We start from the raw sequence: 24,646 nt of genomic DNA on the forward strand, positions 1-24,646 counted from the left end.
TGACGGTTCGGGTACCAGGACCAGGTGTTGTCCTTGTGGGTTTGTTGACACAGGGGGGCTGATAGTTCACTGAGATTGGGGATAAACTTTCCCAGATAGTTGACCATGCCTAGAAATCGTTGCAGGCTGGTGACGTCAGTTGGTGTCCGCAGCTCGTTGATTGCTGCAGTCTTCAGCGGATCTGGTTTCAGCCCATTGCTAGTGAACACGTGGCCTATGTAAGTGACTTCGGGAACCCTGAACTTGCATTTAAGTGGGTTCAGCTTTAAATTGATGTCTCTGGCACAGTCCAGAACTTTACGTAGGTTTGCATCGTGCTCGGTGGCATCGCATGGGAATTCTGCAAACAGTTGTTCCATTGCACGCTGGAAGACTTCTCTGGCAGAGTTGATGCCAAAGGGCATTCTTTGGAATCGGTAACGTCCGAATGGGGTGGCAAATGTTGTTAATGCAGATGAGGCACGGTCTAACGGGATTTTCCAGAATGAGTTTTTGGCATCCAAGACTGAGAAAACCGTTGCGTTACCGATTTGTGCTGCGACGTCTTCGATGGTCCTCATAGGATAGTTTTGGCGTTTGATTGCTGTATTCAAATCTTTAGGGTTGATACAGATGCGTAACTCCTTCTTGTCTTTCTTTGTGGTAACAATCATGGTGGAAACCCAATCAGAGGGGCTCTCTGACTGGCGAGGACTCCAATGGAGACCATATGTTTAAGTTAATTGTGTATTTGCTCACGCATGCCATGCGGGACGCAGTGAGGGGCACATACGATTGGGGTGACTGTATGGTCGACAATGATCTTGTATATTGTAGGTAGTTTACCGAGTTGGTTGTCAAACAAATCTTTGTAGTTAGATAGCATCTGTTTGGGTGGTCCCTCTGTCAAACAGAGTTTGTGAACAGCATGCCCAAAATAGGCCAAACCCAGGTCAGGGCATGCATCAATGCCTAGCAGGATTTCAGAACTTGGCTGGATGATGTAAAATAGAAAGTCCTTGGTCTGTTCATTAATGGTACATTTGAAGTCGGCTTTGCCCAGTGGGTGAAGAATTTCCCCTCCATAAGCATGTAAGGTGGAGGAGTCTTTTCTCATGCGCTCAGTGGTTCTTATCTTGTTGAACACTTTGAGTGACATGACGTTCACGCGGGCACCGGTATCGACCTTAGCGATCAGCACTTTATTATTGACTATCATGGTCACAGCAGGATCAGTAACTTGCAGTAGGCTCAGTGCAGTAGGCTCAGTGCCTGAACTATCAGAGTCATTCCCGTGGGAAGATTCGTCTTGTTCATGGGAATCTGAATCTGACGGGTCTTGTTGGATCAGGTGCAGCTTCGACCTTGGAGCTGTACTCCCACTAGATCGACAACAATTTGCAAAGGGGTTGGGTTTTTTGCAATTATGGCATACTTTCCCATGGGCTATGCAAAATTGGCGCCCCCCTGGGGTGGAAATAGTTACAGTTTGTGCACCTCGTGTTAGGCATGTTCTGAACTTTGATGGATGCATTGAGAAAACTTTGCAGAGAATAACTAGTCATATTCACATTTAGTTGTTGATTAACATTCACTCTATCATAATCAGACAGTGGTGTCACAGTCTCAGCCATCCGACAAGCATGAATAGCCTGATCTAAAGTCAGTTCTGCATTTCGCAATAGTTCAGCTCGCAGCTTTCGTTCGCTCATTCCTCCCACAATTTTATCTCTTTCAAGCTAATTTGTTATCTCACCAAATCTGCATTGAAAACTGATGTGTCTCAGGTCGTTGATGAATCGTTCCACAGGTTCATCAGACTATTGCACTCGGGCAAAAAATCTTGTCCTCTCAAGGATTCTGTTAGATGACAGGTCGCACAGTTCTCTAAACTTTCTCAGCAACACCATGGAGTTGTCTATAGATTCTTCTAGCACCAATACCTGTCCATCCAATTGAGCAGGTGTAAATTCAAATGAGTCAGCGCGGATAATAGCCTCCAGACCCGCTAAATTCAGCAGTAGCGAAGCCAGCAAATCTTCGGGATTTTGCGGCGAACTATGTGTTTATAATGAGAGTAATCCTTCTCAAACATCCTCCATCGATCGGCGATATCGGAATCAAACACAAGCGGGCTAGGCTTTCGACAAGAGCTAGCCATATTTCCTAATCACAAAAAAACACGCAAATAAAAACGAATAAATGAAATAAATCGCGATATCCATAGCGGGGCAAACCCAATCTGACACCATGTAAAGAGCTCAAATTTACACGGATTGAAACACAAGCATCTTTATTGTTCAGGTCATCAACTACACAGCAGGTCATCACACGTTCACACTGCTACTCAGACTGGCAAGCAGTGGGCAGGATCTTACACTATGAATGTTACCAAGTCAAGTCAAGTCAAGTCAAGTTTATTTGTCACATACACATACGAGATGTGCAGTGAAATGAAAGTGGCAATGCTCGCGGAACAACAAAACAACCAAACAAATTATAAACACAATCATAACACACATATTATTTTACATAATAAATAATAGAAGGAAAAACGTTCTGTACAGTTAGTCCCTGGTGAGAAAGGCGTTTACAGTCCGAATTGCCTCTGGGAAGAAACTCCTTCTCAACCTCTCCATTCTCACTGCATGGCAATGGAGGCGTTTGCCTGACCGTAGCGGCTGGAACAGTCTGTTGCAGGGGTGGAAGAGGTCTCTCATGATTTTGTTTGCTCTGGAGTTGCACCTCCTGTTGTATAGTTCCTGCAGTGGGGTGAGTGAAGTTCCCATAGTGCGTTCGGCCGAACACACTACTCTCTGCAGAGCCTTCTTGTCCTTGGCAGAGCAATTCCCGAACCAGATGGTAATGTTCCCGGACAAGATGCTTTCCACCGCCGCTGCGTAGAAGCACTGGAGGATCCTCGGAGACACTCTGAATTTCCTCAATTGCCTGAGGTGGTAAAGGCGCTGCCTTGCCTTACTCACCAGTGCTGAGGCGTGTGATGACCATGACCATGTCATATCCTCAGAGATAGGTGGGGTTATAATTACAAAGCATTCTAATTGGCTAACATGCTATAACCAATGCTACAACATCCAAATACGACCCAGCGAACCTTTTATAAAGCTGCAATGCGACTTCCTGCCGCTTGTATTCAATGCCCTGACTGATGATGGCAAGCATTGCATTTGTCTTCTTTCTCATTATATCTACTTACCACTTACAAGTACATTTAGACTTGCACCCCACGATCACACTGTGCATCAAATGTGTGAAGGGCCCTGCCATTAACCGTATAGTTTCATCTTAGCATTTAACCTGGGGGGGGGGGGGGGGGGGGGGGGGGAGAAAGGGGGGGGGGGGGTTGTGGAGGAGTGGGGTCTCTTGTTCCCTTCTGCTCCTTACTGCTTCTCAACATCTGTTTGCGTTGTTCCTTGACCATCCTGCAACGGCGTCGATCTGACTTCAAATCAATTTTAGAGGCCCCCAAATTAAGATCCCTTTGAAGCCATGATGCCAATGTTAAATGGCCCTCGTTGCCCCCCTCTGATAGGGCCTGGTGTTGTTGGGATGCAGAATGGAAGGGATAACTTGATGGCTTTGCAATCTTGGTCCTTCTCTTGCTCAGAGCAAATTTCAGAACTTTGTGCATTGAAGTCTCGACGGTTTCTGAGCTGTTGTCAGGAATGTGAAGTTTGGAGAATGCCCTAGAACAACTTAATCAGCAGCTGGTCTGTAAGTGGCATTGAATTCCTTTACCACGGTGTTGTGAGTTGGCCATATTATTTTCAAAGCATATTTGGTCCGGGATGGGAAGTGTGTGAGATGGAGAGAGGGAAGGGCGGTGAGGAAGAAGAGCAGCGCTGTGGGAGGAAGAGATGGAGGGACGGTGAGGAGGGAGAGCCATGCTGTGGGAAAGAGGGATGGATGGTCAGTGAGGAGGATTTATATGCCTGTAAGTGGGATTGAATTCCTTTACCACAGTGTTGATAATTGGCCGTATTACTTTCTAAGAATATTGTACAACTTTACATTTCACAGTTCAATACCCCTGTCGAGTCCTTCGAGATCGGTCCGCGATGAGAAGTCTCTGGGAGGGAGGGAGGGAGGGAGAGAAGGAGGGGGGTCTGATAGTAAACTATAATACCCAGCACAGTGAAATAATGCTTGATTCACAGGCTTAAAGTCAATATCCAGTCGTGCTGATGTTATGTTGCAGAATGGAAGATGGTGGAATATTCTATGTGTGAAAAAGACAGTGAAGCTGCTTGAAGATTCTGTGTTTTAAAAGGCTGTTTTAGCTTTTTGAAACTTTAATCATCAATAACTTTTGAAATATAGCATGAAATGTTGATTACGGCATGGACGGTAAAAATGTGAGTTGCAATGTGGGAAAGGGCTACGGCATAGGGTTTTGACGGAAATACAAACTAACACATACATGGCCAGTCACATACATACACACATACCTACATACAAGATTAAACTTTTAATAGTATACTACACTAAGTGGGACCCGTTGGGTCCCAGCTACACATGGGAGGGCTGGTCTCCCAACACAATATCCCACCTCTCCACCAATTCCAATATTGCTGGCCAGTGGGGGGGAGGCTTTCTGGAGTGTTAGTATGGGTTTTATGGGCCGAAGGGACTGGTTTCCAGACCACATAAAACCACATAAAGGGCACTCGCAGTTCAAGAGACAGTGGTGTGTAGATTCCCAGCTCAGACTGAGTCGTGGCCTCTTGCACACCATCTTGCAACGACTGAGCCACGTGCAGACTTCTGGGTTTTATAATCTCTCCCCCCAGAAGGGGCGTGGCCTTCGTCATGGTGATTGACAGGAGTGAGAATCTCAAATTTTTTAAACACTAATAATTCTTTTACTTTTCATCTATTGGAAAAATCCTCCGGGCCTGATCATCAGAGGAGGACTGAGTAAAATGGCCAAAAAATCACAGCCATATATGGTAGCGTTTTTTTCTCTAAATTCAAACAACAACACAAACAGGAAGTGGTCAAGATGAGACTTTTAATTAGATAGATAGATAGATAGATAGATAGATAGATAGATAGATAGATAGATAGATAGATAGATAGATAGATAGATAGATAGATAGATAGATTGATAGATAGATAGATAGATAGAAGATAGATAGTAGATAGATAGATAGATAATAGCGATAAGGAATATAATATAATAAAATATAAGATAGAAATATAATATATCAAGATCAAAAAACCAAAATTAGTGCAATAGGTATTTTATAAAGAAATGGAAAAATGGAATAAAACAAGGTTATATAATTTTTTAAAAAAACAAAGAGTATATTATAAAGAAATGAATAAGTTAAACGCAAGGTATAACGGAATTACTTGCAATCAAGTCAAAAAACGAGCGGGTATAAAATCTTTTAAAGAAAAGAAACCTAATAAGCGCAAGGTTAGTTTTTTTGGACTCTTCACTTCCCCGAAGCCGAGCCGAGAAAGTGAATCTTTAAAGCATAATAAAAACAAACATATTAGATATATATAAATAAACAAGAAATAAAAATAAATATAAATATATCAAAATATAAATATAATATAAAATAAAAAATAATAAAATATAAATAAATAATAAAACATAAATCAAGTAAAAGAAATAAATAAAAGCAAGGTATTTTTTAAGCAAGGAATCTTTTTTTTTTTTTTGGAACTTGGGCCGAGAGGGAATTTTAAGCAGGTTTTAAAATAAAAATCTCTTATCTTTAAAGATGGCAAAAATGAAGCTGCTGGAAAAAGGCTGTCTGTGAGAAGTGTTTTAAGCTTTTTTTTAAACTTTAATCATTAATAACGTGACATATAGGATGAAATGTTAAGTGAACCTGATATGGGCATGGTCGGGTATATATACATACACATACACACATACTCAAAACAAACAATTATTGTGTAATAGTAATAATAATCATTTATTGTAGTTCAGAGCTTATGTGAGGTTGTAGTGTTTATTAGCCTCATGGCTGTTTGGAAGAAGCTGTCCCTGTTTCTATGCAAGATCTCTAAACTAAACTATGTTAATCTACACAGGACATGGGAAATGTGTTAAATGAGTAATTTGCATCAGGATTCACCAAGGGAAGGACATGCGAGCTGGGAGAGGGATCTTGTGGGCTGAGGCAGTATGAGATCAAGATGGGCATGGGGCTGGGTGTTTTGAAGAGCATTAAGGTGGACATGTCCTCAGAGTATGATTGGATCTATCTCAGGCTATTAAAAGAGGCAAAGCAGGAGAATACTGGGGCCCAGATGAAGATCTTTGCATCCTCACTATTAACAGTCCAGATCCTGGAGGATTGGAGAGCATAGTTTGTTCAAAAGAGGAAATAGAGATAATCCAGGACCGTGGAGGCCCCAACGTTATTAATATCCCTCCTCTGTATTTCTAAAAGGACCATGGCGGTTGCAAAGTATTCTATGGAAGCAGAAGCTACCAACAAGATTGGGAAACGTCTCTCAAAACAGGTCGAAACTGTGGGGTTGCTGGCCAGCAAACTGACCACGATTGGGAACAGAGCCCCGAATAAAGCAGATGTTCATGTGATCCAGTGGCTGGTCCAGAAAGCACACTGTGAAGCAAAGGAGGCCTATGACATGGCTGTTGGCTATCTGAGAGAGGTTCAGTTCGTCTGTGAGAAACTAATGGAAGAGAAAGGCAGAATGCAAGAAGAGATGAAACTGAAGAAACAGGAACTGAGTGCCTTACAAGGACAGCTTCCAACCATTAGACAGGAGAAGGTCAACCAAGAACATTACATGCTTAGCTTAAGAGAGTCACTGAGAGTGGCAGAGAGAGCATTGGCGGCACAAAGGGAACATGAGAGGTCTATGGAAACTGGGCGGAATGTGAGCATGTGGCTAATGCTTATTCCCATTATTGGCACCATAGCAGGTGAGTTATTGCGAAGTGAAGATCCAAATATAGATTGAATGTATTAGTTCATCCAGGTTTTGATTTATCAGAAGTCCGAGTGAGAGGGAAGTTCAGAACATCCAGAAGCAGTTCTCAGACTACGGATATTGCAAAGGATCTTGACAGTAAATGAAAAGATGTTAAACACTGACTCGTTCCTTTCCAATAAAACTGTTGGACACATATAGTGGATCAGGCAGGATCTGTGGACAAAGAAGATGCGTTAACGTTACAAGCTATCTGATGAAGGGTCTATGACCTTTCATCAGAACTGTGTAAAAATGGAAATAAATCAGTTTCAAGATGTGGAGTACATCTTGAGAGACTGGCAAGATCTGTGATCGGGTGGAGGATGGAGGGTTTTAGATGACAAAAGGTGTTCAGTGAAAGTGGAATCGAGAATAACAACAGGTGACTGGGATGGTTGATTATCTCAATGCCCCAAACTCAGTGTTGATTCCCAAAGTTGTGTCCCATTGGGAGACGAGGTGCAGTCCCTGAGCTTAAATGGGCTTCATTAGACCAGTGGTGGTGAATGCAGCCTCGGTTAAGTGGGATTGGGAAAGAAAATGTCTTCCGAATTTCCAACAATTGACGCAATTTGCTTTTGTTTTTTTTTGCTGTGGATGCATGAATGAAAACAAAAATTAGGATCTCAAGAGAAGCTTTTGAGAAGAGCATCATATATGACTCCCGTGTTCAAGGAGGTAGTTATGGTCCAATTAATCTAACATTTTTTTATTGGCAGGGTGCTAGTGAGAAATCAAAAGATGAAGTAGCTGATTTTGTAGGAAACCAAGTCAACACAGTTTTATGATAGGTAAAGCCTGTTTGACCAATTTGCTGTCATTACATGGGAATTTGACAGGGAAACTTAATAAATACAATATATCTTCAAGTTTGTTTCAGCGAGGGTGCAGGTTTACCCAAGGTGAAATATTTTTTTTAATTATTTTTTTTAAAGTTTTTGTTTTCAGAGTGGATGGTGAGTATTTGGAACAAATCTCCAAGAATGGTGGTGGAGGCAGATACAATCATTACATTTAAGAGGCTTTTAGATAGGCATTTAGACATACAGGGAATGGAGGAGTATAAATCACATGTGGGCACACGAGATTATTTCAGATTGGCATCATGTTTGGCACAGACATTGTGGGGCAAAGCGCCTGTTCCCGTGCTGTACTTTTCCATATTCTCTGTGGCCCTCTAGAATTCCAAAACACGTTTGACAAGATACCGCATAAAGGTCCAGGGCATAAATGAAGAGCTCATGGTACTGGAGGAAGTGTGTCCGAAGTTGATGTCAATACTGACTGGCCACAATTACATTAGATTAGGGACAGACCTGAGGGATCGTGGCCTTATCCTGCTGCTGTAAGAGAGAATTTCTGCTTACTTCAAACAGCACAAAGTGCTGGAATAACTCAGAGGATCAGGAAGCATCTCTGGGGAAAATGGGTGTGATGTTTTGGGTCAGGACCCTTCGTTCAAGTCAAGGTTATTCGTCACATACACATACGAGATGTGCAGTGAAATGAAAAGTGGCAATGCTCGTGAACTTTGTGCAAAAAGACAAACAAACAAACTATAAACACACTCATAAACACACACATATTCTTTTACATATTAAATATTGGAAGGAAAAACGTTCAGTAAAGTTAGTCCCTGGTGAGATTTACAGTCCGAATGGCTTCTGGGAAGAAACTCCTTCTCAACCTCTCCTTTCTCACAGCATGGCAACGGAGGCGTTTGCCTGACCGTAGCAGCTGGAACAGTCCGTTGCAGGGGTAGAAGGGGTCTCCCATGATTTTATTGGCCCTGGAGTTGTACCTCCCGATGTATAGTTCCTGCAGGGGGGCGAGTGAAGTTCCCATAGTGCGTTCGGCCGAACGCACTACTCTCTGCAGAGCCTTCTTGTTCTGGGCAGAGCAATTCCCAAACCAGATGGTAATATTACCGGACAAGATGCTTTCCACAGCCGCTGCGTAGAAGCACTGGAGGATCCTCGGAGACACTCTGAATTTCCTCAATTGCCTGAGGTGGTAAAGGTGCTGCCTTGCCTTATTCACGAGTGCTGCGGCGTGTGATGTCCATGTCATATCCTCAGAGATGTGGACTCCCAGATATTTAAAACAGCTCAACCTATCCACAGGATCCCCATTTATCCTCAATCGTCACACTGATAAATGACGTTTCAGGTTGGGTCCCATCTTCGGACTCTTCTTCAGTAGTTCAAGGCTCTGCTTACTTCAGTTTGAAGCGACCAGTTCCTTATCTTGTAGTTATGTCTCATGCACCACATTCTCCCTGTGGTGAAAACATTTGTGTCAAATCTTCCTTATCATCTGACATGCTTGGATGACAACAGAAAATAGTTGCAGGAGTAGGCCATTTGCCAGCACCGCCATTCAATGTGATCAAGGCTGATCATCCACAATCAGTATCCCGTTCCGGCCTTCTCTCCATATCCCTTAACCACTATCCATAAGAGCTCCATCTAACAGTCTCTGGAAAACATCCAGAGAACCGGCCTCCACAACTCTCTGAGACAGAGAATTCCACACACTCACAACTCTCTGTGTGAAAACGTTTTTCCTCATCTCCACTTTAAATGGCTTATCCCTTATTCTTAAACTAGGGCCCCTGGTTCTGGACTTCCCCAACATTTGGAACATGTTTTCTGCCTCTAGCATGTCCAATTGAATGGCGGTGCAGGCTCGAAGGGCCGAATGGCCTACTCCTGCACCTAATTTCTATGTTTCTATGTCTATGTTTCTAACCCTTAATAATCTTATATGTTTCAATAAGATCCCCTCTCATCCATCTAAATTCCAGAGTATACACGCCCAGCCGCTCCAATCTATCAACATGTGACAGTCCCGCTATCCCGGGAATTATCCTTGTAAACCTATGCTGCACCCCTCAATAACAAGAATGTACTTCCTCAAGTTTGGAGACCAAAACTGCACACAACTCTCCAGGTATGGTCACACCAGTGCTCTGTACAACTGCAGGAGGAGATCTTTGCTCCTATACTGAATTCCTCTTGTTATGAAGGCCAACATGCCATTTGCTTTCTTCACTGCCTGCTGTAGTACCTGCATGCTTACTTTCAGTGACTGATGAACAAGGACTGCGTTGTACCTCCCCTTTTCCCAACTTGACACCATTTAGATAATAATCTTCCTTCCTGTTTTTGCCAGCAAAGTGGATAACCTCACATTTACCCACATTAAACTGCATCTGCCATGCATCCAACCACTCATCCACCTTGCCCAAGTCACCCTGCATTCTCATAGCATCCTCTTCTCAGTTCGCACTGACACCCAGCTTTGTGTCATCTGCAAATTTGCTAATGTTACTTTTAATCCCTTCGACCAAATCATTAATATTTATTTTAAATAGCTGCGGTCCCAGCACCGAACCTTGTAGTATCCCACTAGTCACTGCCTGCCATTCTGAAAGGGACCCGTTAATCCCTACCCTGTTTTTCCTGTCTGCCAACCAATTTTCTACCCATTGTCAGCACTCTACCCCCAATACCATGTGCTCTAATGTTGGCCACTAATCTCCCATGTGGGACCTCATCAAATGCTTTCTGAAAGTCCTGATACATTACATCCACTGGCTCTCCCTTGTCCATTATCCTGGTTACATCCTCAAAAAATTCCAGCAGATTAGTCAAGCATGATTTCCCCTTCGTAAATCCATGCTGACCTGGACTGATCCTGCTACTGCTATCCAAATGTGCCGCTATTTAATCTTTTATAATTGATTCCAGCATCTTCCCTATCACCGATGCCAGGCAAACTGGTCTATAATTTCCTCTTTTCTCTCTGCCGCCTTCCTTAAAGAGTGGGATAACATTAGCTACCCTCCAATCCACAGGAACTGATCCTGAATCAATAGAACATTGGAAAATGGTCACCAATGCATCCACGATATCTAGAACCACTTCCTTAAGTATGCAGAACATTCTGACGCTGGGGATTGATCAGCCTTCAGTTCCATCAGTCTAACCAATACCATTCCCTACCTAATGTGAATTTCCTTCAGTTCCTCCGTCACCCTAGATCCTCTGGCCACTAGTACATCAGGGAGATTGTTTGTGTCATCCTTAGTGAAGAGGGATCCAAATTCCTGTTCAACTCATCTGCCATTTCCTTGTTCCCCATAATAAATTTACCCTTTTTCCGTCTTCAAGGGTCCAACTTTTGCCCAAACTATTTTTTTCTCTTCATATATCTAAATAAGCTTTAACTCTTCTCCTTTATATTCTTGGCTAGCTTACCTTCCTATCTCATCTTTTCTCCCTGTATTGCCTTTTTAGTTATCTTCTGTTGCTCTTTAAAAGTTACCCAATCCTCTGGCTTCCCGCTCATCTTTGCTATGTTATATTTCTTCTCTTTTATTTTTATACTGTCCCTGACTTCCCTTGTCAGTCACGGTTGCTCCTTACTCCCATAGGACTCTTTCTTCCTCATTGGAATGAACTGATCCTGCAGCTTCTGTATTTTTCGCAGGAATAGCTGCCATTGTTGTTCCACTGTCATCCCTGCTTGGGTATCTTTCCAGTCAACTTTGGCCAACACCACCCTCATGGCTCCATAGTCCCCTTTGTTCAATTGTAATACTGATGCCTCTGATTTACCCTTCTCTCTCTCAAATTGGAGATTAAAACATCATATTATGGTCACAACCTCCTAATGGCTCCTTTACCTCGAGTTCCCTAACCAAATCTGGTTCATTACACAACACTAAATCCAGAATTGCCTTCCTCCTGGTAGGCTCCAGTACAAGCTGCTCTAAGAATCCAAGAAGGTCTGTAGATAACTCCCATTATGGTCTTTTTACCCTTACAATTCCTCAGTTCTATCCATGCTGACTATATCTCCTGATTCTATATCACCCCTCGCAAGGGACTGAATTTCATTCCTCACCAACATAGACATAGAAACATAGAAACATAGAAAATAGGTGCAGGAATAGGCCATTCGGCCCTTCGAGCCTGCACCGCCATTCAATATGATCATGACTGATCATCCGACTCGGTATCCTGTACCTGCCTTCTCTCCATACCCCCTGATCCCTTTAGCCACAAGGGCCACATCTAACTCCCTCTTAAACATAGCCAATGATCTGGCCTCAACTACCTTCTCTGGCAGAGAATTCCAGAGATTCACCACTCTCTGTGTGAAAAATGTTTTTCTCATCTCGATCCTAAAAAATTTCCCCCTTATCCTTAAACTGTGGCCCCTTGTTCTGGGCTTCCCCAACATCGGGAACAAACTTCCTGCATCTAGCCTGTCCAACCCCTTAAGAATTTTGTAAGTTTCTATAAGATCCTCCCCTCAATCTTCTAAATTCTAGCGAGTACAAGCCGAGTCTATCCAGTCTTTCTTCATATGAAAGTCCTGACATCCTAGGAATCAGTCTGGTGAACCTTCTCTGTACTCCCTCCATGGCAAGAATGTCTTTCCGCAGATTAGGAGACCAAAACTGTACGCAATACTCCAGGTGTGGTCTCACCAAGACCCTGTACAACTGCAATAGAACCTCCCTGCTCCTATAGTCAAATCCTTTTGCTATGAATGCTAACATACCATTCGCTTTCTTCACTGCCTGCTGCACCTGCATGCCTACTTTCAATGACTGGTGTACCATGACACCCAGGTCTCGTTGCATCTCCCCTTTTCCTAATCGGCCACCATTCAGATAATAGTCTACTTTCCTGTTTTTGCCACCAAAGTGGATAACCTCACATTTATCCACATTATACTGCATCTGCCATGCATTTACCCACTCACCTAACCTATCCAAGTCACCTTGCAGCCTCTTAGCATCCTCCTCACAGCTAACACTGCCCCCCAGCTTCGTGTCATCCGCAAACTTGGAGATGTTGCATTCAATTCCCTCGTCCAAATCATTAATATATATTGTAAATAGCTGGGGTCCCAGTACTGAGCCTTGCGGTACTTCACTAGTCACTGCCTGCCATGAAAAGGACCCGATTACTCCTACTCTTTGCTTCCTGTCTGCCAGCCAGTTCTCTATCCACGTCAATACTGAACCCCCAATACCGTGTGCTTGTATACTAATCTCTTATATGGGACCTTGTCGAAAGCCTTCTGAAAGTCCAGATATAACACATCCACTGGTTCTCCCTTATCCACTCTACTAGTTGCATCCTTGAAAAATTCTATAAGATTCGTCAGACATGATTTGCCTTTCATAAATCCATGCTGACTTTGTCCAATAATTTCACCACTTTCCAAATGTGCTGCTATCCCATCTTTAATAACTGATTCTAGCAGTTTCCCCACTACCGATGTTAGACTAACTGGTCTGTAATTCCCCGTTTTCTCTCTCCCTCCCTTTTTAAAAAGTGGGGTTACATTAGCTACCCTTCAATTCTCAGGAACTACTCCATCCCCTCCGCCCACCTGTCTGTCTTTTCGATAGGACATATATCCTTGAATATTCAGTTCTCAGCCCTGGTCCTCTTGCAGCCATGTCTCTGTAATTCCACCAACATCATACTTGCCAATTTCTAACTGAGCTTCAAGATCATCCACTTTATTTCTTATACTTCGACAATTCATATACATCACTTTGGCTTCGGTATTCACCTCCCCTCCCACACCGGTCACTATTGGCCCTGACCTTACTCAATTATCCCTTTTTGAACTTTCATTCCCACTAACACGGGAGTCCTTTGTCACTTTTCCTAAACTCACTTCCCCTTTATCTCCATCTTTATACTCCCAATTTGTCAATCCCTCCCCCCGACTATTTAGTTTATACCCACATGTGTAGCACTAGCAAACCTGCCTGCCAGAACGTCGGTCCCCCTCCAGTTAAGGTGTAACCCGTCCCCTTTGTACAGGTCACGCCTTCCACAGAAGAGATCCCAGTAGTCTATGAAGCTAAATCCTTGCTCCCTTCACCAGCCACAGATTCAGATCCCCAATTTAGCTGTTCCTGCCCTCACTATTACAAGGTACCGGAAGCAATCCAGAGATAATCACCCTAGATGTCCTGCTTTGCAGTTTTCTTCCTCGCCCTCTAAAATCGCTTTGCAGAACCTTTTTCCTCTTCTTCCCGACGTCGTTTGTGCCCACGTGCACAACTTCTGTGGACTGTTTACCTTCCCTCTTGCGGATGTTTTGAATTCAGTTTGTGATATCTTGCACCCTGGCACCAGCGAGGCAACAGATCATCCTCGCATCTCGCCTGACGCCACAGAATCTCCTGTCCGCACCTCGGACAATGGAGTGCTCACCACTATAGTTCTGCCCGACGTTGGTCTCGCCATTCGAGTCTCATCACTAGGCATGGAGTCACCGAGCTGTCCGCCGCTTGGTCTGGAAGTGTTGTCTGCTTCGACAGCTCCCAAAAGGTTGTACCTGTTTCCATCTGGCACAGCCACTGGGGTCTCCTGCACTCCATGGTTACTCCCCTTTCTCCCAGAAGACAAAAGTCTCAATTTCCAACAAGTGTAGCCTCCTTGCCTCAGCCTGCTCGCCGAACACTCTTGAGCCAAAGACTCGCACTTTTCTCACAAGGCACTTCCCTCTACTGGCCGCTCCCCGACACATGACAGGGAACAGAGACCAGGAATGGAGACTTTCCAGGGAGGATGATTTCAGAGAGAAGATGTGGCAGGGATGGCTCTTTCCTATCCCTACAGTTTGGCTGATGGGCCAATTTCTATGCTGCAAAATCTATGTCACATAATTTGGTGAATTGTTGCTTATTGAGCAACATTTTTCATGAATGGCCTTGTCCACTGGCCAGATATCAGTATTTAATCCAAAGCACAGCAAGCTCGTCATTGAGTGTTATAACAATTAATAATGAAAATTAAATATTTCATTCAGTAAAATCATTTCTGCCCACAGGAGGTATATCTGCCATTGCTTGTGAAGTCAGCAGAGCTCAGGCAGAGGACAATTGTCGATCGCTTGGTGAAGAAGTGCGGAGAGGAGAGGAGAAAGTTTCAAAATGTTCATCAGATCTGCAATCTTGTATCTCACGCATAGAGAAGATGGGAAACGAGATTCACCAGACTGAAAAAAGAATACAAGCTGTGGACGATCAACTGAACAGGCAGCAAGAGCGACTGGAATATTTCTTTGCTATAGATTGCCAGCTGAAACATGGAACACTCAGTATGAGTGAACTGCTCGGGAAAGTGGAAGTGCTGAAGTGGCGCAGTGAGAAATTCCTGAATCTGGATGTTCTGATCATTGTTGTACAGGACGTAATTGCCCACATATTAAAGCTGCCTAACCTGCTACAGGGGAAGATTCTGCATTTGGAGCCAAACACTGTTAACATGCTGACAACCTTCAGTCATCAGCTGAGGGCGATTGAGTGGTCAGATTCAGATGTCAATGAGCAGGAGAACTGTGTTGTGGCACATGGCACTGTGTCACTTAAGGCAACTGATGTAATCTATGCTTTCTTATTTCTCTTACTCTCTCTGTCCCTGTGGCTCGTGATGAAGTTTTATCTTTAAGGTGTTGCGTCATCCAGCACAGAAACATGCCTTTCGAGTTAGGCCAACCACAGCCCACCCATTTACAATGACCCTGCATTAATCTCATATTGTTCCTCCCACATTTCCACAAAACACCATGTCACTGCAGTGCTGTGATCAAAGTTGTCTTATTCGACTCTCTCTCTCTGACCTCAGGTCCCTAATGCTATGTTATCTTCACAAGTCATTGAGTCACCCAGCGGCGAGTCTAGGCCAACCATTTACATTAATCCTGAATAAGATAATTTTTTTATTTTTCCTGCATTCCCACCACCTCCCCACAGATTCTCCTACTCATACACTCACACACTCCCACACAACCCGGGTCTCTGGCACATATATTATATATTTTTACAACCACACAAAGAGATGTTTAGGTTAATACCAGCATAAAAATTCTAGGAAAATATATTTAACTATCTAGATGAAGTTGAACATTGATATTGAGGGATATGGTTCAAATATTTGCAAATTATTCCCACAGTTTATAATGATTCAAGGCACTGATCTAAGCCACATGTCGTTCACAGTGATTTTAATCAGATACATCCAACTGTCTGTGCAGCCTTGTTAAGTTTCCAGCTGGCCATGACTAAATCATATCAACCAATATCTTGTATTAGAAACATAGAAACACAGAAAATAGGTGCAGGAGGAGGCCATTCGGCCCTTCGGGCCAGCACCGCCATTCATTGTGATCATGGCTGATCGTCCCAAATCAATAACCCGTGCCTGCCTTCTCCCCATATCCCTTGACTCCACTAGCCCCTAGAGCTCTGTCTAACTCTCTCTTAAATCCATCCAGTAATTTGGCCTCCACTGCCCACTGTGGCAGGGAATTCCACAAATTCACAACTCTCTGGGTGAAAACATTTTTTCTCACCTCAGTCTTAAATGGTTTCCCCTTTATTCTAAGACTGTGGCCCCCTGGTTCTGGACTCGCACAACATTGGGAACATTGTTCCTGCATCTAGCTTGTCCACTCCTTTTATAATTTTATATGTTTCTGTAAGATCCTCCCTCGTCCTTCTAAATACAAGCCTAGTCTTTTCAATCTTTCCTCATATGACAGCCCCGCCATCCCAGGGATCAATCTCGTGAACCTACGCTGCACTGCCTCAATCATAAAGATGTCCTTCCTCAAATTAGGAGACCAAAACTGTACACAATACTCCAGATGTGGCCTTATCAGAGCTCTATCTGCAGAAGAACCTCTTTACTCCTATACTGAAATCCTCTTGTTATGAAGGCCAACATTCCATTAGCTTTCTTCACTGCCTGCTGTACCTGCACGCCAACTTTCAGTGACTGGTGTACAAGGACACTCAGGTCTCGCTGTACCTTCCCCTTACTTAACCTAACCCCATTGAGATAATAATCTGCCCCCTTGTTTTTGCCGCCAAAGTGGATAACCTCAATTATACTGAAATGTTTGCACGGTGATTTAAATGATCCATGTATCACTATGCTTGTTATTAAATATGAATATGCAAATACATGATTTGCAGTTGGACTTCATCATTGATTTAGAGAGAAAGATCTCATTCATTCACTCAGCAGTGGAGACAATTTGCGTGATGTCTGATGGTTGATGAGGCAGCAGATTATTGTGTGCTGCCGCAAAGCTGCATTTTCTAGGGAGCGTCTTAACGGTGGAAGGAAGGTCAAGGGAGTTCCTGAGCTTGGGGTCTTGGCATCTTCCTATGGTTGTGAGAATCAAAATAGGGCATGTACATGGTGCCAGAACTGGAGGAGAGCAGTCATCTGGGAAGGTTCCAGAATTGAAGCAGATTTCAGAGTTTCGGATTACAGGAGAGCACGAGCGAGGAAGAGCACAAAAATATTACGATTGAATCTTTGTGCTTGCTGACCTACTTAATTTCCCAGTTAAACAGTGGTGAGAGTTAAAGCATAGCAGCAGTGTTCATGAACATCCTGTGTTCACAGAGGTAAGCAAGAAAGGCAATTCGTGAGTGCGGTGGAGAACCAAGTCTAGAGATCAGGCATGTATCTGTACATTGTAAATGGATTGGTTGTAATCATGTATAGTCTTTCTGCTGACTGGTTAGCATGCAAGAAAACATTTTTCACTGTACCTTGGTACACGTAACAATAAACTAAACTGAAACTAAACTGAAACTGACTGAGAGCGACAGACAAACTAAGAATTGGGGAAGTAACAGGCAGAGAGGTTGGAATCGGAGAGCTTGTAGCAAGGACCAAAAATATTGAATTCAATCCTCCAATGTTGAGTTGAAGGAAATTCCCACTTACCCAGTCCTGTATATGAAACATGCACGCTGACAGTTCAGAGACAGCAGAGCATTGAGAGACCTGGGAGTTCACATGATAATGAAAGAAAGTGGTTCTGTATTTCCTGGAGGAAATTGCTGAGGGTCAGAAATGAAGATCAAGGCCAGTTTCTTAAACTTAAAATGATGTGTGCAAGGAAATCATTGATGCCGAGTCTCTAGCTGTGAATAGATGGATGGGAATATATGGAGGAAAGAATGCTCCAACCCAGTTGGACAGTGATGCTGAGGTTTAAGCTGGGCATAGCCTTAACATCAGAGATGGTCATTCAAAAGTGTAGCAGGAAGCACGTTGTACATACTTATACAAACCAAGTCAAAGATGGATTTCTCTCCCCAAGGGAAGATCTACAGATCTACTCCAGATCCAAGATGGGCCAATGACATCAACATATAGGTAAATGTAATCGTGCACCAGATCCTTAGGCACACATTTATGTCATAAATTCAAGAAACAGGCCCTTTGGCCCACCAAGTCCACACCGACCAGCGATCCCCACACATTAACACTACTCTAGATATACTAGGGACAATTTTACATTCACGCCAAGCCAATTAACCTACAAATCAGTATGGCTTTGGAGTGTGGGAGGAAACCGAAGATCTCGGAGAAAACCCATGCAGGACACAGGCAGAATGTACAAACTCCGTAGAGACAGCACTCAAGCCCGGATCGAACCCAGAAGGATAGATTCTAACATTTTCCCTTTCACAGATGTTGAGCTAATTGGCTTGTCATTTCCTGCTTTTTGTCTGTCTTTTTAGAATAATGGGATTAAGGGGATCACTTTATCAATATCGGGATTAATAAAGGGATTGGCGATTTTCTATCCTAATGGAAAGTTGCTGGAATTATGTGACTTTGGATCATTCTATCTTCAAAATTCTGACAGGCAGAAGATACAAATGCTTGAGAGCATAAACCACCAGATTCAGCAACAACTACTTCCCTGCTGTTATCCGGCTCTTGAAAGGAGATAGGGATGTATTTCCTATCTTCTAATCTACCATATTACGGCCGTTTCACTTTATTCACGTACATTTTCTCAGTAGCTGTAACTCTGTATTCTGCACTCTCCATTCTTTCTGATTCTGCACCACCTGATGTGTGGTATGATTTGCCTGGATAACATATTGTGAGATGTATTTCGGTGCTCACAATCACGATGCCAGAGACAAAGTCGTGGAAACAAGAAATTCTTTATTTACGAGTCTGCAGAGCCAGATGTCTGTCCAAACCAAGACACACCGAGACCAAGGCAATACCCTCTCCTTATACAGCACAATTTTGCTGAATCAGCCTTCCCTTCTAGCTCCTTCCAATCAGAGCGCTGAGGAGCACAATCTTCCTGTAATGCCCAGAGTACCTAGATCATACATCGCATGTTCATGGTAATTAGCAGTTTCCCGATCAGGGGCGTATATGTAATGTGCATTTACTTCATTAAGCAAGCTCAGTAGGCTATCCACATGACTCATTTTAACCCTTTCTTGACGCGTAGGCAGTTTCTTGCGGTTACAGCCGAAACCCTTCTTCAGTCTGATGTCGGTTTGGGGGGGGGGGGGGGGGGGGCAGGGAGAAGAAAGGAGAATGGAAGAGGGGGAGCCCGAGGGCTGAGGGAGAGCTGAGAAGGGGAGGAGACAGCAAGGGCTACCGGAAATTGGAGGTCAATGTTTAGGGTGCAAACTTCCCAAGCGGAATATGAGGTGCTGCTCCTCCAATTTCTGGTGGTGCTCACTCTGGTCATGGAGGAGACCCAGGACGGAAAGGTCGGATTCGGAATGGGAGGGGGAGTTGAAGTGCTGAGCCACAGGGAGATCAGCTTGGTTATAGCGGACTGAGCGGAGGTGTTCGATTAAACGATTGCCAAGCCTATGCTTGGTCTCACGGTGCGACAGAGATTCACCTGCATCTCCTCCAACCTCATCTATTGCATCCACTGGTCTAGATGTCAGCTGATCTATATCGGTGAGACCAAGATTAAACCCCTTTTTCACGGGGCGACTTGACGTAAGAGGTAACCAGAGTTTAACATCGTGGGAACCTCGTGCGATAACAGTACGGCATTCGTGGACCACCGTGGACCACCGTGGCGCTAACGGCAGGTAATCGTGTAACTTGGGTACTCGGGAGAAAATTCAAGCAAGCTTGAATTTCTCCAAGAGTGACTTGTACACTTGTGGTTCAGCATTGCATCATTTTATGAACGTAGTGGCCAGTGCGATATCCGTAGTAACTCTTGCGGCTACCGTGGGAACTCCTGCGAACGGTAAACCCGGAAGCTGGACAGAGGGGACAGAAGGTGAGTAAAAAAGGTGTTCTCAATGTCGCCAATGGAACATGTGTCCATCGAGGACGTCCCACTTCCCTTCATTCAGCTTTTCTGGTAAAACTCTTTATTTCTCACATCATAAACAACATAGTTTTAATGTGTGGTGTTGTCTGTGCAGTTAATGGAAGCACGTGCACCTGAGGCGCAGCGTCCACTGGTTCCTCAGCCTCGCCCGCCTCACTTCTATCACCAGGTATTAACAAATATATGTGCGCTTCCCAAACTTAATTCATAATCTGTCTTCTTTTGCATTGACTAATACATCACCCTGTGATTCGAAAGTATACAGATAGGACATATGGATTGCCGCATGCAATGGGAGCACAGCCACAATTCCGTGCTGAACAGGTAAACAATTGTGTTTTGTGGGATAGAATTTAAAACATAAAGATTTGCATCCGCATATGGACAACAACTTATTCATGAGTCATCTTAATGAGATTCAAGAAAAGAACTCAAATGTTTAAAAGGGACTTTAATAGTAAGATTAAACGAGAACTTACCAGTTTGAAGTTTGATCTGTATTTTATGAGGAGTTACGATGAGGGATTACGTGAAGAAGCCCGCTAGGACGCATACGTGTCATTCTTCAAAGCAGCGGTGTGAGATCACAGATAACTGTAATGACTAAAGATAGTAAGATTAGAGAAGAGGTACCAGTTAAGTATATATGATCTGGGTGGGAGCGGAGGGCACGTAATCCCTCATCGTAACTCCTCATAAAATACAGATCAAACTTCAAACTGGTAAGTTCTCGTTTAGTCTTACTATTTTACTTCGGAGTCACGTGAGTGACTACGTGAAGACTTCAAAGCTCTGTGATTTCATACCGTGTAAACGTCCATGCACACGTCTGCCTTGACTGTGGGAGGAATAGTGTTAACATAATTGAACATGATTTGTTATTGATAAGTTTTTTTTAACACAAGTATAACCCTATTTATGGGTTGTAATTAATTTGCAGAATTTAAAATGCTTTATGTAAAGGTTCCAGTCTCCCTCACTGGTTTGTTGTAAAATAACTGGAAAGTTCTTTCCCCTGACCATCCTGCTGCTTCGAGGACTTGGTCCATGGGCACTTCCAGTCATACTGCTGCTGATGTAGCTGCGGCCCTGGTGGAATGAGATTTGAACACATTAGTATCCACCCCCAGCCTGGGTCAGTACCTGTTTCAGCCATCTGGAGATTGTCTGGACCGTCACTTTTTTGTGAGGTTTCTTATGGCTGATCAGCAGTCCGTTCTCATTGCCTCTCAGGTTTTTAGTTTTCTCCATGTATAGTTTTAGATGTTTTACTATACAGAGGCGGTCATCTGCAGGGTATGACCTGAATTGGATGTTGAGGCCTGCCGATCCCTGTCTGTTTTGTTTCACCAGCTCGAAGATATGAAACGTGATCTCCTCTGGTGAAGCGGTCATGTTGTCCAGTCTAAGTTTTTGCAGTGACTGGACCCTCTGTGCTGTGACCAATGCCATCAACATGACTGTTTTTAACGTAAGTCTTTGTAAGGACAGGGTAGCTGCTGGTGACCAGTTCCTGAGTGCTTTCAGGACAATCGTTACATCCCATATATGGGAGTACCTGGTTTTGGGGGAGTTTATGTTGAAGATTCCCCTCATGAGCTTGGTTACAAGGGGGTGAGACCCTACTGTGTAATGCTCTGTCCCTTGCCATAAGTATGTCGACAGGGCACTTCTGGCACTGTTGATGGCACTGTAGCTGAGCCCTTCATCGTAGTGCAGGCCTGCCAGATATTCCAGCACAGATGGGATGTTTATATTCCTGTTGGTGATTTTGTTCTTTTGGCAGTATAATTCCCACTTCCTTATGTAGACCAGATATTACTTCTTTGTTGATTCTCTTTGGGCCGACGAGATGATGTTTACTGTTCGGTCCGTGAGTCCCAGTTGTAGAAGTGGTACCTTTAGAGTCTACAAATTAACAGGCTCAAGCTTTTATGTCTTGGATGGCTATCCCCTGTCACGGGATGAAGAAGTAGATCTGGTCTATGTGGGATTATAATACATGGCTCTAATACCATGTTTAGCACCACTGGGAACCATGGTTGTGTAGGCCAGTCAGGTACTATCAAAATACCAGACACAGAGTCTTGTCGTATTTTCCTTAATACCCGACTGATGAGGCAGAAGGGAGGGAATGCGTAGATAAACAAGTTCCCCCAATGCAGTGAAAATGCGTCTGTTGCCGCTGCCCCAGGGTCTGGTTCCCATGAAACATAGTTAGATATCTGGTTGTTTAGTCTGGATGCGAAGAGATTGATATCCGGTTTCCCGTATTTTGCTGTAATTTCAGCAAATACTGTTTTGTTTAACATCCATTCGGTGTTTTCATTAAATTTGCGTGACCTGGTGTCTGCCACTAAATTTAGTTTCCCTGGTAGGTAAGTGGCTGATATCCAAATATTTCTCTGGATGCACCATTGCCAAATTGAATTAGCGAGATTGTCACATGATATCGATTTATCGCCGCCCATGTGGTTGATATATGCTACCACAGTGGTATTGTCCATTTGTAATCTAACATGCTGGTGGTGTATTTTTGTATAATATGACTTAAGTCCATGAAATGCACCCAACATTTCCAAGTAATTTATACCCGATGTCAGTAAGAAGGATGCCTCCTGCACTGTCCATCTACCTCCACAGCTGGTGATGGTATTGGTGGCTCCCCACCCTAGTGCACTGGCATCCGTTGGTAGCACCATCGAAGGGTTACTGACAATGATGGGGTTGGAGCAAAGCCAGATGTTATCGATCCACCATATTAGCTCTTTTTTGGCTTGGATTGGTAGTCTCATAGGTCTGTCAAAGTGACCTGCATTGATTTTTAGAGCTTGAATTTTAGCCCTCTGCAGGTTTTGGTAATGTAAGGGTCCAAATTGTGTGGCTGGGAAAGCTGCCACCATTTTACCAATTGCTTTGGCTACCAATCTGATGGATGGATTAGTGATGTCAATGAGGTTGCTAAAAACCTCTATTATTTCTCTGGCCTTTCCCTTGGGTAGTGTCACCTTCATGTGAACTGAATCAATGGTGAATCCCAAGTAGTCCATCGTGGTGGGGGGTGTTAGTTTAGATTTAATTGGATGGATGATAAATCCCAGTTTTTCAAACAACTGTTTTGTGGCTGTTACAGTTAGTATGGCCAATTCCAAAGTTATGCCCACAATGAGTATGTCATCCAGATATGCCATAACCATATGTTTGCGTTTACGTAGAAACGCTAGGGCTGGTTTTAAGATTTTTGTGAACAGCCTGGGGGCTGATGTTAGGCCATTTGGTAGTGCTGTATATTGCCACAGTTGTCCCATCCAGTTAAATTTTAAGTAACGTCTGTGGTCACCACCTCCGTGAAGAGCTCCTGGAGCGGGGCCTAACATCACTGCCCCGCGCGGCTGGAACGGCCGCGGGACTTTGCGAGCCCACACCGGGGGTTTCCAACATCAAGACCCGGTGTGCGACCTCGCACCACCCAGCGTGGCTTTAATGGCCGTGGGACAATTGCCATCGCCAGCCGGGGGCTTTGACTTTGACTCTGACATCGGGGGTGGGGAGTGCAGTGGAGAGATAAGTTTTTTTTTTTGGCCTTTTTTTTGGATGTTTATGTAAAATTGTAAATTATGTTGTGTCTGGGGTCTATTTGTGTGTAATGTATGGCTGCAGAAACGGCATTTCATTTGGACCTCCAGGGGTCCAAATGACAATTAAATAGACTATTGACTTGGCTATTGACCTCGTATGGGTACTAAATAGTATGCATCTTTTAAATCGATGCTAGCCATGAAGTACCCTTTGGAAATTAGTTGTTTAGCAGTAACAAAGGTTTCCATTTTAAAGTGAATATATTGTATGAATGTATTCAATTTTATCAGATCTATGATGATGCGACAACCACCATCTTTTTTGGTTTTAGTAAATATATTGGACACAAATTCTAATTGTTCATTTTGCGTTGTCTGAATTACACATTTTATGTAAAGTCGCTCCAGTTCAACTTATGCTTCTGTTTTTTCCCTGTCAGAGAGCACAAATTCTCGGTTTGGTTTGTGTTGAACTGGAGGGCTGTTTTGGTGTATAAACTCTATGGCATATCCCTGGATACTGCTTAAGACGTAAGTATCGGATGTTAGCATGCTTCATGCATTAAAAACCCAACACAGTCTTCCCACAACCTCCATACTTGCATATTATTTGGGGAACCAGACCCACCTACCTCCATTGTTACCAGAGGCAGTACTACTTCTTCTTGAAGGTCTTTCGTTGCTGTGCTGGTGGTTGGCTCTTCAGGGTGGCTGCTGCTGTTGTTGGGGTTCCCCGCATCTTCCAGGAGGGTCGGCCTGGGCCATGGCCTAAAAAAGACTCATGTCTAGAGTGCCGAGCCCTTGAACTTTCACCAGTTCTGCCAGTGGGTGCGTAGGGGTGTTGTCGTAGGTTTTGGTAGGTTTTTGCAGGGTGGGTTTGTCCTTTAATCAACCCCAGAGTTTTGGCTTCCTCGTCCAGCTCC

The 24,646-nt window shown here is 43.7% G+C and overlaps 1 protein-coding gene across 2 annotated transcripts; it reads left to right on the forward strand.

Annotated features, from left to right (window-relative positions):
* The first annotated feature begins 5,720 nt into the window (after positions 1-5,720).
* LOC129699381 (uncharacterized) lies at positions 5,721-16,966 on the forward strand. 2 transcript variants are annotated; one of them, XR_008723834.1, is made up of 2 exons: positions 5,721-9,915; positions 14,836-16,966. XR_008723834.1 is itself a non-coding variant. In XM_055639102.1 (2 exons), the coding sequence occupies exons 1-2, from the start codon at positions 6,418-6,420 to the stop codon at positions 15,453-15,455; spliced, it is 1,116 nt and encodes a 371-aa protein (XP_055495077.1). In that variant the 5' UTR covers positions 5,721-6,417; the 3' UTR covers positions 15,456-16,966. The 2 variants fall into 2 exon arrangements, 1 of the variants encoding a protein (XP_055495077.1); XM_055639102.1 differs by having other exon boundaries at positions 5,721-6,913.
* Positions 16,967-24,646: the final 7,680 nt, after the last annotated feature.

The sequence above is a fragment of the Leucoraja erinacea genome, chromosome 8 (assembly GCF_028641065.1).
Source record: "Leucoraja erinacea ecotype New England chromosome 8, Leri_hhj_1, whole genome shotgun sequence".
Lineage (NCBI taxonomy): Eukaryota > Metazoa > Chordata > Chondrichthyes > Rajiformes > Rajidae > Leucoraja > Leucoraja erinaceus.